The 15301-nt window shown below is 46.5% G+C and overlaps 1 protein-coding gene across 26 annotated transcripts in view; it reads right to left on the minus strand.

Annotated features, from left to right (window-relative positions):
• Positions 1 to 15301, minus strand: part of PPFIA1 (PTPRF interacting protein alpha 1) — a 119541-nt gene that overhangs the window by 42786 nt on the left and 61454 nt on the right. For all 26 annotated transcript variants that reach the window (XR_012422917.1, XR_012422918.1, XR_012422916.1 and 23 more), the window contains 7 exons: positions 15185 to 15268; positions 12739 to 12870; positions 10988 to 11050; positions 9955 to 10034; positions 9084 to 9219; positions 4185 to 4408; positions 550 to 781 (listed from right to left, as the gene is read on the minus strand). Coding sequence is in view for 23 of the 26 variants with exons in the window: in XM_065527820.2 (XP_065383892.1) it covers positions 550 to 781; positions 4185 to 4408; positions 9084 to 9219; positions 9955 to 10034; positions 10988 to 11050; positions 12739 to 12870; positions 15185 to 15268 (951 nt within the window). In the remaining 3 variants the exon portion in view is untranslated. The remainder of the gene's footprint in view (positions 1 to 549; positions 782 to 4184; positions 4409 to 9083; positions 9220 to 9954; positions 10035 to 10987; positions 11051 to 12738; positions 12871 to 15184; positions 15269 to 15301) is intronic.

The raw sequence follows: 15301 nt of genomic DNA on the forward strand, positions 1-15301 counted from the left end.
CACAGTTGTCATGCCTAATGTCACACAAACAAATGGTGTATTGCTAGCCTGGTCAGCCAAATATTAAAAAAAAATTTAATATTTTTTGGGATTTGTTTTCAGATAGGGTCTCACTCTGCTGCCCAGGCTGGAGGGCAGTGATGCAATCATGGCTCACTGTAGCCTCAACCTCCTAGGCTCAGGTGATCCTTCCGCCTCAGCCTCCAGAGTAGCTGGGACTACAGGCATACACCACCATGCCCAGCTACTTTTTGTAAAGACAGGGTTTTGCCATGTTGCCCAGCTGGTTTTGACCTCCTGGGCTCAAGTGATCTGCCCACCTTAGTCTCCCAAAGTTTGAGGAATCACAGGCGTGAGCCACCATGCCCAGTCCCAAATGTTAAAATTAGTTTGTCATAACTGAATGATTAAATAATAACTAGTTTTTATAATCTTGAACCTCTTAGAATAATGAATGTACTTGATTTTCTTGTGGGTAGATTTGTAGTGTCCAAAATTGCATACAGGTATGCTGAGGGCAGCCACAGCAGGGAAAGGGCGGATACGTACAAGGGTCATGACGCCCAGTCTGTCCACTTCCCGGGCTGGGCTGTGAGGGATCCTTCGTGGGGTGGAGCGCCCACTGCCCGGAGGGGAGGAGCTAGCAAGTGAGGAAGCAGGGTAGGGGGGAATGGAGCTCATTGATCTAAAACGACCAAGATTGTCTAGACTTCCGCTGCCAACTCGACTTTCAATCTCCTCTGCCCGCTGCTCTGTGTTTTCTTTTTCTTCCTGAATCAACCTAAAATAAAACAAAAGCAGTCAGTCCTCCCGTTTCGGCAAACAGATTAATGTGTTTGCATGAGAAAGACCATGCTTATACTCTGTATTACTATGAGTAAACTCCAATAATAAGTTACTCAATGAACACTTCAGCAAAAATGTCCTACTCTTTTAAAATTTTTATGTTTTTGTTTGTTTTGAGATGGAGTCTCGCTCTGCTGCCCAGGCTAGAGTGCAATGGTGCGATCTCAGCTCACTGCAACCTCCACCTCCTGGGTTCAAATAATTCTCCTGCCTCAGCCTCCCAAGTAGCTGCGATTACAGGCATGCGCCACCATGCCCGGCTAATTTTTTGTATTTTTAGTTTCACCATGTTGGCCAGACTGGTCTCGAACTTCTGACCTTGTGATCCGCCCGCCTCAGCCTCCCAAAGTGCTGGGATTACAGGCGTGAGCCACCGCGCCCAGTCTAATTTTTATATTTTTTGAGACACAGTCTCACTCTCTCATCCTGGCTGGAGTACGGTAGCATGATCACAGCTCACTGCAGCTTCGAACTCCTGGGCTCAAGGGATCCTCCCGCCTCAGCCTCCCAAGTAGCTGGGGCAACAGGTATGCACCACCACGCCTGGCTCATTTTTAAAAAATGTTTTGTGCAGACGAGGTCTTCCTATGTTGCCAAGGCTGGACTCAAACTCCTGGCTTCAAGCCATCCTCCAACCTCAGCCTCCTCCCAAAGTGGTGGGATTACTGGCATAAGCCACCACACTGGCCTCAATCTTTTTTAATGTACTACATCTTACAACAACAAAAAGTAAACCTTCCATTGAGTCTTGTTGGTTCTGGATATCATTCATATTTGATTTTACTTATTTACACTAAAATTTTGGAGAAGGCTGGATGGCAATTTTTCCTATGGTTGCAATTAATAGTTTCTTTACTAAGCAATATTTTAAAATTTTATGACCCTTATCTCCCCTATTCTTAGAGCAAAGCTGAAGACTTCTACAGATTTCTTCAACTGGAAATCAGGAACTCTAATATAAAGAACAGATCCACAAAGCAATTAGGAGTTTCCAAACACTTAACTGTTTAGATTAAATTAAAATACTGAGTTTTTTTTTTTTTTTTTAAGTTTAAATTTGAACCAGAGTGTTATCTGATGGGATTCTCTACCATCCTCATCTAAATTTCTGGATTCATGCCAACCATGCTACATAAATTTGGAATTCAAGATTAATGATCCTCTATCCTAGAGTGGATCACTAGACAGCAGTTTTAATATTTGACTGTGCCAATAATAATTATTCTAGCATTAAAATATAGAAACCTTGCAATAACCCTTCCAATTAAAGCTCTACTTACATTTCTAATCATTATTAATAGAAGAAAATCCACAAGCCAGTGGACAGAACATTTACACCAGGTCAGCTTTCTGCATAAAGAGGAAGCACTTTTATCTAGTGATACATTATAAAAAATAAAAACAGGCCGGCGCGGTGGCTCTAGTGATACATTATAAAAAATAAAAACCGGCCGGGCGCGGTGGCTCTAGTGATACATTATAAAAAATAAAAACAGGCCGGCGCGGTGGCTCTAGTGATACATTATAACAAATAAAAACCGGCCGGGCGCGGTAGCTCAAGCCTGTAATCCCAGCACTTTGGGAGGCCGAGACGGGCGGATCACGAGGTCAGGAGATCGAGACCATCCTGGCTAACACGGTGAAACCCCGTCTCTACTAAAAAAAATACAAAAAACTAGCCAGGCGAGGTGGCGGGCGCCTGTAGTCCCAGCTACTTGGGAGGCTGAGGCAGGAGAATGGCGTGAACCCGGGAGGCGGAGCTTGCAGTGAGCTGAGATCTGGCCACTGCACTCCAGCCTGGGCGACAGAGCAAGACTCCGTCTCCAAAAATAAAAATAAAAATAAAAATAAAAACAAAAGGTATATAATCCTTTCCCAGCTCCCATAATGATGAGGAAAGACTATCTTTCTGAACGCATCGTATTATTTTGCACCTCCTCCTTCAAAGGGCCCCCATGCCTGGCAACAGATTGCTGCAGGGGCCTCTTCACCAGTTTTCAACATGGCACATGAAATGGGAGTTTATAAAGTCAAAAACACCAGCAGCATACCAACTTCTTACTTCAGAACATACAGCCCTATTTTTTTTTCTTTTTAATAAAAAAAAAGCTGGAGTAATACAGCTCTTGTTGATGTTTCTCTTAACCTTCTCTTCTTTACCTCCTGTTCTCTCAGGACTGGCACCTCTACCCGCATAAAATTCACAACCAAGTCCTGGCAGCACCCCACCCAGACCCGCCACAGGACTCCACGCACACACCTGTTCCTCACTTGGATTCAGGCTGGCCAAGCGGCACGTCAGGTCAGGGCCTGGGGGGTAGATCCCAGGCACCCCCTGGTCACACTGCTGTGTCCCTAGGCCAAGCCAGCGTGGGCAGGGTTTACCGGTCTCTTTGTCAATATAAAAGCAATTCTTGGATTCCATTCTACAGTTGGCCCATTTTGGAAGTTCTGCATTGTAACTGCTAAAGTTGCTAAAGAAAAACCCTTTAAAATACTGATGAGACTAGAGGGCAAACCTGCACTCTGAGCACTCACTGTCCGTGTTAACTTCACACAGGGAAAGGCACACTGGAGTGGCGCGTGCACTCCGGAAGAGCTCCAGCGTTCTGTGCCAGGCCACTGTGTGATGGGACCTGAACACGTGAGGTTGACGGACGCACTACACACAGCCTCTTCTGTGCAGGAGGCTGCACACATGGCAGGTGACGGCAACGCGCTCCTTTCAGGGTTCAGGGTCAACGAGGGACACTCAGACCAGAAGGGGATGATAAGCAACCCTCCCTCTCCCTTCCCACCCTATGTGCTTGCTCTGGCATGCACTTGTTCTGAGCACTGGTCTCTCTAGTGAGTGGCACTGGCCTGTGGAGGCTGTTCATCCAAGGCAGGCTTCAGTCTGTCATCTCTTTCCAGTCCACCGCCGTGCACACCTTTCATCTGCACTCCGGGTCAGGAAGGTAGGCCGATCGGCCTCCTCCAGATGTGCTCAGCTCACATGGCCTTCCAAGTGCAGCTCTCAGGACGGCAGTGGGAGCCGGGCGGGCCCAGAGCCCCTTCAGGCACCCTCCCAGGGGAAGGACTGAACACCTCTCAGGTCCCACAATGTTCTATCGAAAGGTACCAGTGCCGTGACTGTGGGGAGAGTGCCCTGGTTACTTGAATTTTATATTCAAGGGCAATTTCAGAACTTAAAATTCTTAAAACAGAAGTTAAGTAAGTTCTATTATTATGGAACACTTAGAAATGTTAATAGTATTTCATCCAGACTTTTCCAGGCAGGATGAGATTCCTCAGAGACACCCACGCGTGTGGTGAGTGTCATGCACGGCTGCACACACCTGATCTCTTTGTTGATGGCGTCCAGCTGCTCCTGAAGCATCATGGCTAGAGTGTGCGCGTCGGCCTGGCCGCTGGGCGACAGCAGGTCAACTGAGCTGAGGAGAGTGTCCCTGTCATCTTCACCATCAGACACGTCAGCATCACTCTCGAATGCTTGTGCTACATTTGCCAAGACACTAGCTTGCTGGGCACGTTCCCAATCCTGCTCATTAAGAGTCTGTACCTATAAACAAGAAAACCAAATCTCAGCAGATAAAGTAACAACATTAGTTGTAGAAACATAAATCTATCAGAAATTTATAAATTCCTTAATGAAAGCCCAAAAGATTTTAGAAAGATGGGCCATGCTTATAAGGTACTGACATGAAGCAGGCAGTATTTAAGAAACTGGGGAGGGCAACAATTCCTTGGACCCTTGTGATATTAATGCCCTAACATGGACATGTGGCACTTCCATGGTGAAATACACAACTGGGAGACTGAACAGAGTCAGAAACAAAAACCGAAAATCAGCTGGGAAGGATGGGGAGGGGGAGGATGAAGAGAGGCTGATCAATGGCTGCAAATATACCCTTAGAAGAAACAAGACCTGGTGTTGGATAGATCAGCAGGGTGACTAGAGTTAACATTACTAGGTGATACACGCCAGGCGTGGTGGCACATACCTGCAAACCCAGCATTTTGGGAGGCTGAGGCGAATGAATCACCTGAGGTAAGGAGTTCGAGACCAACCTGGCCAGCATGGCGAAACCCTGCCTCTACTAAAAATACAAAAATTAGCCAGGCGTAGTGGCTCATGCCTGTAATCCCAGCTACTCGGGAGGCTGAGGCAGGAGAATTGCTTGAACCTGGGAGGTGGAACATGCAGTGAGCCCAGGTCGCACCAATGCACTCCAGCCTGGGCGAAAGAGAGAGACTGCCTCAAAAAAAAAAAAAAAAAAAAAAAAAAAAAGGTGATACATTTCAAAATAGCTGCAAGGGAATAACTTGAATGTTCCTAGTGTAAAGAAAGGAGAAATATGTAAGGTGATGGATATCCCAATTACCCTGATGTAATTACACGAATGTATCAAATTATCACATATACCCCCTAAATATGTATACCCAATATGGATCAATAAAAAAATACATCTGTGCTCCAATTATACATGCTACTGGAAAGTTACAAAAAAAAAAAAAAAGATTTAAATCCATATCAATTGAGTTCACTCAGTTGTTGTAAATTTCGTGTTTTCGAGTACCCTCTAACCAACCTGTGTGTCCACATCCTGCCCTACCTGAGGCTCTTACTACCAAGCCTGAACAAGCAAAGGAGGGCAGCAGCAACTGAGAGAATCAAGGGTGATCTCAAGAATGGCAAAGGGCCGGGCGTGGTGGCTCAAGCCTGTAATCCCAGCACTTTGGGAGGCCGAGACAGGCAGATCACGAGGTCAGGAGATCGAGACCATCCTGGCTAACCCGGTGAAACCCTGTCTCTACTAAAAAATACAAAAAACTAGCCGGGTGTGGTGGCGGGCGCCTGTAGTCCCAGCTACTCGGGAGGCTGAGGCAGGAGAGTGGCGGGAACCCAGGAGGCGGAGCTTGCAGTGAGCTGAGATCCAGCCACTGCACTCCAGCCTGGGTGACAGCGAGACTCCGTCTCAAAAAAAAAAAAAAAGAATGGCAGAGTACGCGGCATGGGCAGCTCAGTGCTGAGTGGCCACGTCTGACTGAGGCATCACGTATGTCATCAGAATGCAGAGGGTAAAGTGTGTGTGCCGGGACCTACACAATCCCCCAGGTGTGATTCTTTCACGCCGCCTCACTCTTCAAGCCCCGAACACCTCCTCTCCCATTCTCACTCTCAGCCGGTGACCTTCCCATTTCATGGAGACAAAACCAAGGCCTGCACTCAGCCTTCCTCCTCTCTAGGATCAGCCCCACCTGCTGGGCAGCAGCCTCAAGCCCTGGCTCCCACCCGGATCTCCGGCCATCACGGCTCCCTCTCTGGATAAGCAAGTTCCACTAGCTCGTCCCATTAGCACAAGGACATTTTCTCCCCCATCTCACCTTAAAACACCACAGCAGAAACCAAGGCCCTTCCCCCGTCCCTGCCCGGGTCTCCTTTCACCCGCCCCTCCACTGTTCTGCTCCCAACCAGAGTAAAAGATACTGGTGAGCCGCCTCCATTCTGTCTTCCTGTTCCCACTTCTCCAGACCTTGCTGCAGGCAAGCTTTGAGTGCTTACTTCCCTGCCAGCGGGACTACTCTATGGCAGTTCCAACGTGCTCCTCGTTACTAAGGCCACCAGCTGTCCCTTGATCCCGTCTCCCATCTGACCTGGCCCATCAGCAGGTTGGACTCTGCTGCTCTCCTCTCTTCCCCGAGCACTCTGCCCAGTTGGTCCCAGGACCCTACCCCTTGCTGGTCATGCCTCTGTCTCATTCCTTCCCAATCTCCCCACCGATGGTCTTGGAGCACCCCAGAGCTCCATACTTGGGCCTTGTCTCCATCCACAGGCACCCATGAGATGACGTCATCTTGTCTCATGTTACTTAATACCATCCATATGCTCAAGACGTCTCAATTTTCATCTCTAGTTCTAGCCGTCTCTCTTGGGTTCCAGACTGGAATATTCAACAGCCAACCTGCCACCTCCCCTGGACAGCTGATAGTCCTGTCAACCTGAACACGGCCCTGGCTCAATTCCTACTCTCCCCCAAGCCAGTGTCTTCCTCATCTCAAGAAACAGACTTCATCCTTCCAGCTGCTCAAGCCCAAATCCTTGGAGTCATCTCTGACTCCTCTCTTTCCTTCTCACCCTGGATCCAATCCCTCAGCAAATCTTGTCGGCACTCCATAACAATACACTGAACATGTTCCACGTGCTGCTTCTCCTTCCCCCTTCACATCCCTGCTCAGACGTCACCCTCACTATACTGTCTCCCTGGCCTCCCTACTTACAATTCTTACTCCCCTGCTCACTCCACAACTCAGGGTCCCCCTGAGTCCCATTTCCGTGCTTATTACCATCTGACATACCTGGATGGTTTAAAAATATGTCCACAAACACTTTTAACACTCATCCCTTTAAGAGGTGGAGGGTGATTCTCACCCCAAACCCTGAGTGTGGGCAAGACTTAGCGCCTCACTCCAATGAACAGACTAGAGAGGAAGTGAAGGCTGCAGCATCCAAGACCAGGACTGGAAAGGCTGTGGGACTTTCTTCTCGCCCTCTCCTAGAGTACGGGCTGCTCGCATCACAATGCAAGGACCACAGAGCAGCCCTGGTGGCCAGATCCAAGTGGTGGGTGATGGCCCCGAGGCCTCCTGCCCCAGCTGGGTTTTTCTGCGGCTCCAGTCTTGCCAGATTGAGCCAGGACTGTCCTGCTCTGCTGCTCCCGCGCTCACAGGAGCCGTGAACTATGAAATGTTCACTGTTTTAAGCCACTGAGCTCTGTAGTAATTTGTTACACACCAATAGTCAACGAACACACACTACTAGACTTTATATGTCGACTGTTTGTGTCCTCTGGGATGCAGGCATTCTTCCTGTTTCACTACACACTGCTGCAGCCCTAGGTCTCTACAGGGCTGTAATGGGGCCGGGCCCAAACTAGCTGTTGAGTGACTATGGGGGCTAAAATTACACTTACATGTATTGAAACAAACGCTGCTGAACAGACCAAAGAAAGAAGGTAAATGTTCAAAGGTGAATTCTTTTCACTAAATGATGAATATATGTATTCAATTACTTCTTTTATTTTTTAGAAACAAGGTCTTACTCTGTTGACCAAGCTGGACCGCAGTGGTGCAATCATAGCTCACTATAGCGTTGACCTCCCAGGGCCCAAAGGATCCTTCTACCCCAGCCCCAAGAGTAGCTGGGACTGCAGGCGCATGCCACCATGCCCAGCTAATTTCTTTATTTGTAGAGACAGGGTCTTACTATGTTGCCCAGGCTGGTCTCAATCTCCTGGGCTCAAAGGACCCTTCTGCCTCAGCCTCCCGAGTAGCTGGGACTATAGGCACACACTACCACACCCAGCTAAGTTTTTCTTTTTTTTTTTTAAATAGAGACAGGGGTCTCCCTGTGTTGCCGAAGCTGGTCTCAAGCTCCTGGCTTCAAGCGATCCTCCCAAAGCACTGGGATTACTGGTGTGAGGCACTGCACCCAGATTTCTATTCTATTCTATTATTTTTTGAGACGGAGTTTTGCTCTTATAGCCCGGGCTGGAGTGCAATGATGCTTTCTCAGCTCACTGCAATGCCTCCGGGTTCAAGTGATTCTTCTGCCTCAGCCTCCCAAGTAGCTGGGATTACAGGCACCTGCCACCATGCCCAGCTAATTTTTTGTATTTTTAGTACAGATGGGGTTTCACCATGTTGGCCAGGCTGATCTCAAACCCCTGACCTCAGGTGATCCACCTGCCTTGGCCTCCCAAAGTTCTGGGATTACAGGCGTGAGCCACCCGCACCTGGCCTACTCATTTATTTTTAATCACTACTTTAAATCCATGATTATCACTGTATTTAAAAATGACTGTATTTTTATAAGAATTCCTATTAAAAGAAAGAAAGGAAAAAAAAAAAAAAAAACTACAGACGCCAGGCACAATGGCTCACGCCTGTAGTCCCAGCACTTTGTGAGGCCGAGGCAAGAGGACTGCTTGAGGCCAGGAGTTCAAGAGTAGCTTGGGCAACACAGACCCTATCTCTTTAAAAAAAACAAAAACAAAAACAAAACCCTATTTTAAAAAATGCTCTAAAAGCTAAACTCTTAGCCAGAAAATAGAAAATGAGAGGAGGTCAAGAAAGGCAATGACCTATCAACATTTTTAATCCAAAGCAGTCTGAAAGCCACAGGATAAGTAGGTTAACTTTCACGTAAGCAGAGGTATTTCACACAAAGACCTTGCCTTGGAAGGCTCATCTCGCAGGGCTGCCAGACGGCCTTTCTGCGGGCGCCGCAGCACTGCGCTGGTGCTGTAGGAGTCTGTGTGGCCGTCTGCCATGGGGAACCTGAAATCTGGGACACTGCCCAAGTGGGGTCGGCTGAAATATGAAAAATAAGAATGATCATTATTAGAAGAAAAGGAAATAAACTCTCTTCTAGTTAAGGCAGAATCTATCAATTTGGAAAAGTTACTCCACACAGGAAAGGGTCTCCAGGGAGGGCACTGCTCTCACCCGCCCCAAGAGCTACTTGTTGCCTCCTCCAGGACAACAGTTTCAGTCTCTCAGCCCCACCAGGTAGAAAGCTCTCCAGGAAAAGCTGTGCAGATGGCCACGGCGATGAGCAACAAGGAGCCCAGCTGTCTAGGATGAGAGAGACCCCGGGTCCCCTGAGACCCCTCCTCTGGGTCCAGGTGTCCGGCTCTGCATTTCTGCTCCACTTTCCCAGGGCTGACGAGAAACACAGCCACACGCCACTGCTGGCCTTCAACTGCTCTGCAATTGTCCCACCCGTGCCAGCATCTGTGGTGTGAAATCTTGGGATCTGTCATCCTGCTCTTACATCATCAGTGTCACACTCTGCTGGCACCTTGATTAATATATCCAAATACTAACTGATCAAAACTCCTGCGTTTTGGAGTTCTGCCAGTGATGTGTGTCCTCAGTACCAAGCTCTAACCTTTGAGTTATTTCACTCTTCTCTCTTGCTTCCTACTAAGCTATAGGCTCCTTGAGGCCACACCATTAGCCGCACCCAGTTAGGCTGCCCACAGAGCCAAGAGCTGACCTGCCACAGGTGCTGACAATACAGCTGCTCACTGGTTAATACCATACCCATGATGAAGTGAAGCACCTCTTAGCCTCATCTGGTCTAGTTCAGCTCTCAGTGCTTCAATGTTCAGGACAAGCTGATCCTACAGAAAAGCAAAAGACTTACATTATTGCTATCTCTTTGAGATTTTAAAATCACTTACTTCAAATGTGCTCAGATGTTGAGCATAACCCTAACAGGTTAAATCAGCAGTTAAAAATACCAAACATTTTAATTCTGGGAAAATTTTCTCCAAGAGTACTGCAATAAACATAAACACTCAGACTACTATATTAACTTTGTAAGCCCTAATGAATGAAAAGCTGTGTCTTAGTCATAGAAAAGCTTTTAAGAGGATAAACACCAAACCATTAACAATTATTAGTTTTGTAGAGAAGCAGACTCTTTTAGGGGAGAAAGGGACCAATATTCACATCCTGTGCGTCTCTGTATTGTGTTTAATTGTCTTACATCAGGTATGCATCCATTCCTGTGTCATGAGTATACTTGATCTCATTTCTAGAGCTGTGCTGTCCACCACTAGCCACACGTGGCTACTGAGCCCTTGTAATGGGTTAGTCTAAATGGAGATGTGCTGTGACTACGAAATACACAGTGGAAAAAGAATGTAAAGTAGCTCAGTTCTGTTACTATTCATACATAACGAAATAATATTTTACATATACTGAATTAAATAAAGTAGATTTTACCTATTTCTTACTTTCTAAAATGTGACTATTAGAAAATTAAACATTACATATGCAGCTCATATAATATTTCTGTTGGACAGCACTGTCATTGATGCTAATATTTTAGCTTCAAATAAATCCAGAAAGGACTCTGAATTCTGAACCATATGCACAGCCAGACTCAAAATACACCTGAAATACAAAGGCATTCAACATACAAGCCTGAGAGCGCTAGAAACTTATGGCAGTGGACTATGAGAGCCACAAACCAAGTTGATCTCCACTCTGTCAGACATCTGCAGTAACTATCATCATCATCAACTCAGTTCAACTCGGCTCTTCATGGATTTAGAGAAGATTTCAGTACCTTATCGTGTTGTGTTTCTTCTAATTGTTTTTTTGCATTTTCAACTTCTCTTAATAGAGAATTCTGAAAAAGACAGATAGTCCTTTAGTGTTTCTTTAAAATGTCCCATTTAAATACATAGCATGGCTGTATCTGTTTAAAAAAAAAAAAGGACCACAGAAAGGGAACGGAGCCAGAAAGCACACCAGCAAGCATTGCTATAGTCCCAGAGTCAGACCCTCAGGCGGCGACACCTTCTCTTATGTCTCTTACTAATGTAACATCTACTCCTCACCAAATGAACTTTCTAGGTAGGTATGTCAAGTTCACGGTGCAAGTTCATTTTAGTCAGTTAAACTGGCTTATACTAGCTTTTAGACTTTATAATTTCTTGGTCACTTGTGAAACCTGAATTTAAGTTTCAAAGATAATCAAAGAAAAAAATCAAAGATAAAAACACTGCTCCATTAAGGCTGACCCACTGATCAAGGAGGTGAGTGGGATAACGACTCTGTGTGGTCTCTGGAAATGCCCTCCATGGTCAGCACCATGTAAATAAACGTGTCATGCAATGAGCGGGAATCATTAGTCTCTGAGATGAGCAGACCCCAATCCTAACAGCCAATCTCAGCGCAGTTTCTGAGTCTCATCGCTAGGGACACTGCATAGTCAGGACAGGCTTTATCAAACTGGAATCCAGCTGCTACCCATTAGAGCTTCTCTGACACAGATTCTAGGATATCCCTTCCCTTTGGCGACAGCTAACATGTTTCCATGACGACAGTGCTCAGAGTCCAGGCTCAGCCTTCAACTTTTTCCAAATCAAATGAAAAAGAATGAAGGTAGAGGTTGGAATATTTATTTGGTTTCAGCTGATTAAACCCTTTCTAGCACACGATACTCCCTAAGTGACCTGTTTATAAATGAGACAGAAATTAACTTTTTTCTTTTTTTTTTTTTTTGAGACAGGATCTTGCTGTCACACAGGCTGAATGAAGCAGAGTGGCACGATCTCGGCTCACTGCAACCTCCACCTCCTGGGTTCAAGCGATTTTCATGCCTTAGCCTCTCGAGTAGCTGGGACTACAGGCAGGTGCTTCCGGGTCAGGCTAATTTTTATATTTTTAGCAGAGACGGGGTTTGGTCATGTTGGCCAAGCTGGTCTCGAACTCCTAGCTGAAGTCATCTGCCTGCCTCGGCGTCCCAAAGTGCTGGGATTACAGACGTGAGCCACCGTGCCCGGCCAGAAATTAACTTCTAATGCATGAACAATAAAGGGGTGAGGGTTGGGCCCAAAAAATGATCCAAGTGCAGGGGCTGGCAAACTAGAACTTGATGGCCAAAACCAGCCCACTGCTTATTTCTGCAAATGAATCTTATTGGAACATAGCCACACCCATTCATTTACATGTTATTTATGGCTGCTTTTGTGCTAATTACTTGATTGGCATAAAATTATTTAATTACTTGTAATTACTAAAAGCCTAAAATATTTATTATCTGGCCCTTTATAAAAATCACTTACCTACTGTTATTCTAGAGAATAAGAATGATAAACAATTTCCCATACATGCAAATGGGGCAAGGACATAGCAAACAGTAAGTTAATTCAGTGACTGGATAACTGTGTGTACCTTTTCCACTTTAAAGAGTAATTCCCACTTTCGGTAACAGCTGCTAACCACTGTTACACATGCCTGCTCAGGGGCAGATGAGCAGTCTTTTGGCAGAGGGTGGGAAAGCGCCAGCGATGTCCGTGTTATCTAACCTACCTTATCTTCCAAAGCAGCCATTCTCTCTTTAAGATGAAGTTGAAGCCTCTCATTAGATTCTGAAAGTAGCTTGTCAACAGTGTCTGATAAACGTTTATTATGTTCTTCGTTCATTTTTTCTCTTTGCCTTGCCTACAGCAGGAGAAACATAGACTTATAAACCTCATGTAAATGCTCAATCATTATTTTAAAAGCACAAGGACCAACAGGGTGAGCCCCATGCGTGCCCTCCCCTCCCTGGTTGCTTCCCGCACTGCCATCTTGAGTGGATTTTTGCATGGTGACCAGAACCAACTCATGGACACGGGGAACACAGGACAAGTCTTGGAGAGATCATTAACTAGAAGGTCCCACTGCTCCTGCGACAGGACTCCTCAGGAATGTCCCTAGTTGTTAACTGTCAGAGGGACTTAAGGAGCAGATTTATAGCAGATATTTAGAGGAGCAGCCTGTCTCCACGCTGGGAGAGGAATTTCCCCTTGTGTCACTAAAAGCTTGGGTCTGGATTTGGGGAGGAAGGGTGAATTTAATTTACAAAGCTAAAAAGTTTGTTTTGGAAAAAAAAAATTAGTAGCACTAGAGAGACTTTCATATTTTTTCTTTATACCTCTATGTTGCTTAAATTTCTTGTAATGGAAATTTATATTCAAAAATTATAAATAATTACCTTAAGTAATTTTAATATGTAGTAACAAAACTGACATGTCTGTTATTTTATAAAACCATAATTAAGTTCATGGTTTAAAACCTGTTTCTCGGCTGGGCGCGGTGGCTCAAGCCTGTAATCCCAGCACTTTGGGAGGCCGAGACGGGCGGATCACAAGGTCAGGAGATCGAGACCATCCTGGCTAACACGGTGAAACCCTGTCTCTACTAAAAAAAATACAAAAAACTAGCCGGGCGAGGTGGCGGGCGCCTGTAGTCCCAGCTACTCGGGAGGCTGAGGCAGGAGAATGGCGTAAACCCGGGAGGCGGAGCTTGCAGTGAGCTGAGATCCGGCCACTGCACTCCAGCCTGGGTGACAGAGCGAGACTCTGTCTCAAAAAAAAAAAAAAAAAAAAACAAACCTGTTTCTCAAATGACAGGCAGAAGGGGACAGGAAGTGTCAGCAGGTGGCACCTGTCCAGGTGGCACCTCCACGCCCTCATCATCCAAGTGCCCTTGCAGTGCTCGGGGGCTCCTCCCAGGCAGGGGGCAGTGGCACGGGGTTATGACGTGCACTTGAGTCATGCTGCCCAGGCAGGAGGAGAGAGCCACGAGACCGCACCATCAGTAGTGCATTCAACCCCCGTGCGTCCAGTTTCTGCACTGGGAAAACATGGGGAGTGACCTCTCCTTTTCTCACAAGGTCTAACATGTAGCAACTCTCATTACCTGGAAGGGTCCAGCACATCATGGGGCATACAGAGTATCGCATACTTCCTCTTAGGAAAGAAACAATATCCTTCTTTGTGCTTATTTTCTGTCAGCATTTAAATAATTTTTAAAGAACACAGCTTAAAGTTCACTGTTATGTCTGTGCGCATAAGTGTGCGTTTTGGAAGGGGAGGTGGGGACTGCCTAAAACGCACCCTCTCACTGGGAGTGGGAATCATTGTTTCCCGGAAGCTCATTTGACTCTCTGCAGGGCATGGCCGAGAATACAGATTTCTGGTGAAAACAAAATCTAGTAGCCTTAAATTATAAAGCGGGTTGATGTGAGAGTGCAAGAGTTCTACAATTAGATGCTGCACACTTCCTTTCTCCACCTACTTGTTAAAGAGAAATCCGGCCCAACCCCCAGGCCTGGTACCAGCTGGCCCTGGGACTGCTCTTGCTATTACTTTTTCCTGGATGTTCCATACTGACATCCGTCCAACTCTTCCAGAAAGACAATCTTAGGATTCAATGGACAGAAGTCTCCACTGCCACACTCCTTCCTAGTGCTTTTTACCGTAGCTCAATTACGGTGTTGCTCTTGCTTAGAACTATTCATTCCAACACACCACGATGTCTGCAGTGTTTTAACCTGGGACAGAGGTCAGGCCTCTGACCTGCATTTGGGAATTCAGTGCCACATCCTACGCAAGTGGACTAGTCATCCAGGACAATGGGCCTGCCTCTACCCACGCCGGTACCACAGGTACCTAGAACAATTCCCCTCACAGGCCACTAGACAAGCAAGAAGCATTTTTGGACGCGGGGATCTAATCTACCCCCTGAAGCACTGCCTATGATCTCAAATTTCTTCTGCGGCTCCCAACACTGACTGAAAACTGCTACTGTGTGGGATGTACACATTAGCAGGCGACTCACAGATGAGGGCACAAAACAAATGCACGTGACCAGAACTGAGCTGGAGGACCAACATCTCAGTCAGGGGTGAGAGGCCCCGAGCTCCCCACAGCCCGAGCAATGCCCTTGCAGCACCCACTCAGCGCCCCCGCCCTCAGGGCTGCATGCTCACCCGCTGCAGTTCTTGATTCTTCTCCTCCAACTGTGCTTCCATCTGCCGTAACCTTTCTTCAATGTTGCCGTGTCTCTCTTCAGCCTGTCAGCAGAAATAGCATCAGCTTACCTCATC

Source organism: Macaca fascicularis, chromosome 14, assembly GCF_037993035.2.
Source record: "Macaca fascicularis isolate 582-1 chromosome 14, T2T-MFA8v1.1".
NCBI lineage: Eukaryota > Metazoa > Chordata > Mammalia > Primates > Cercopithecidae > Macaca > Macaca fascicularis.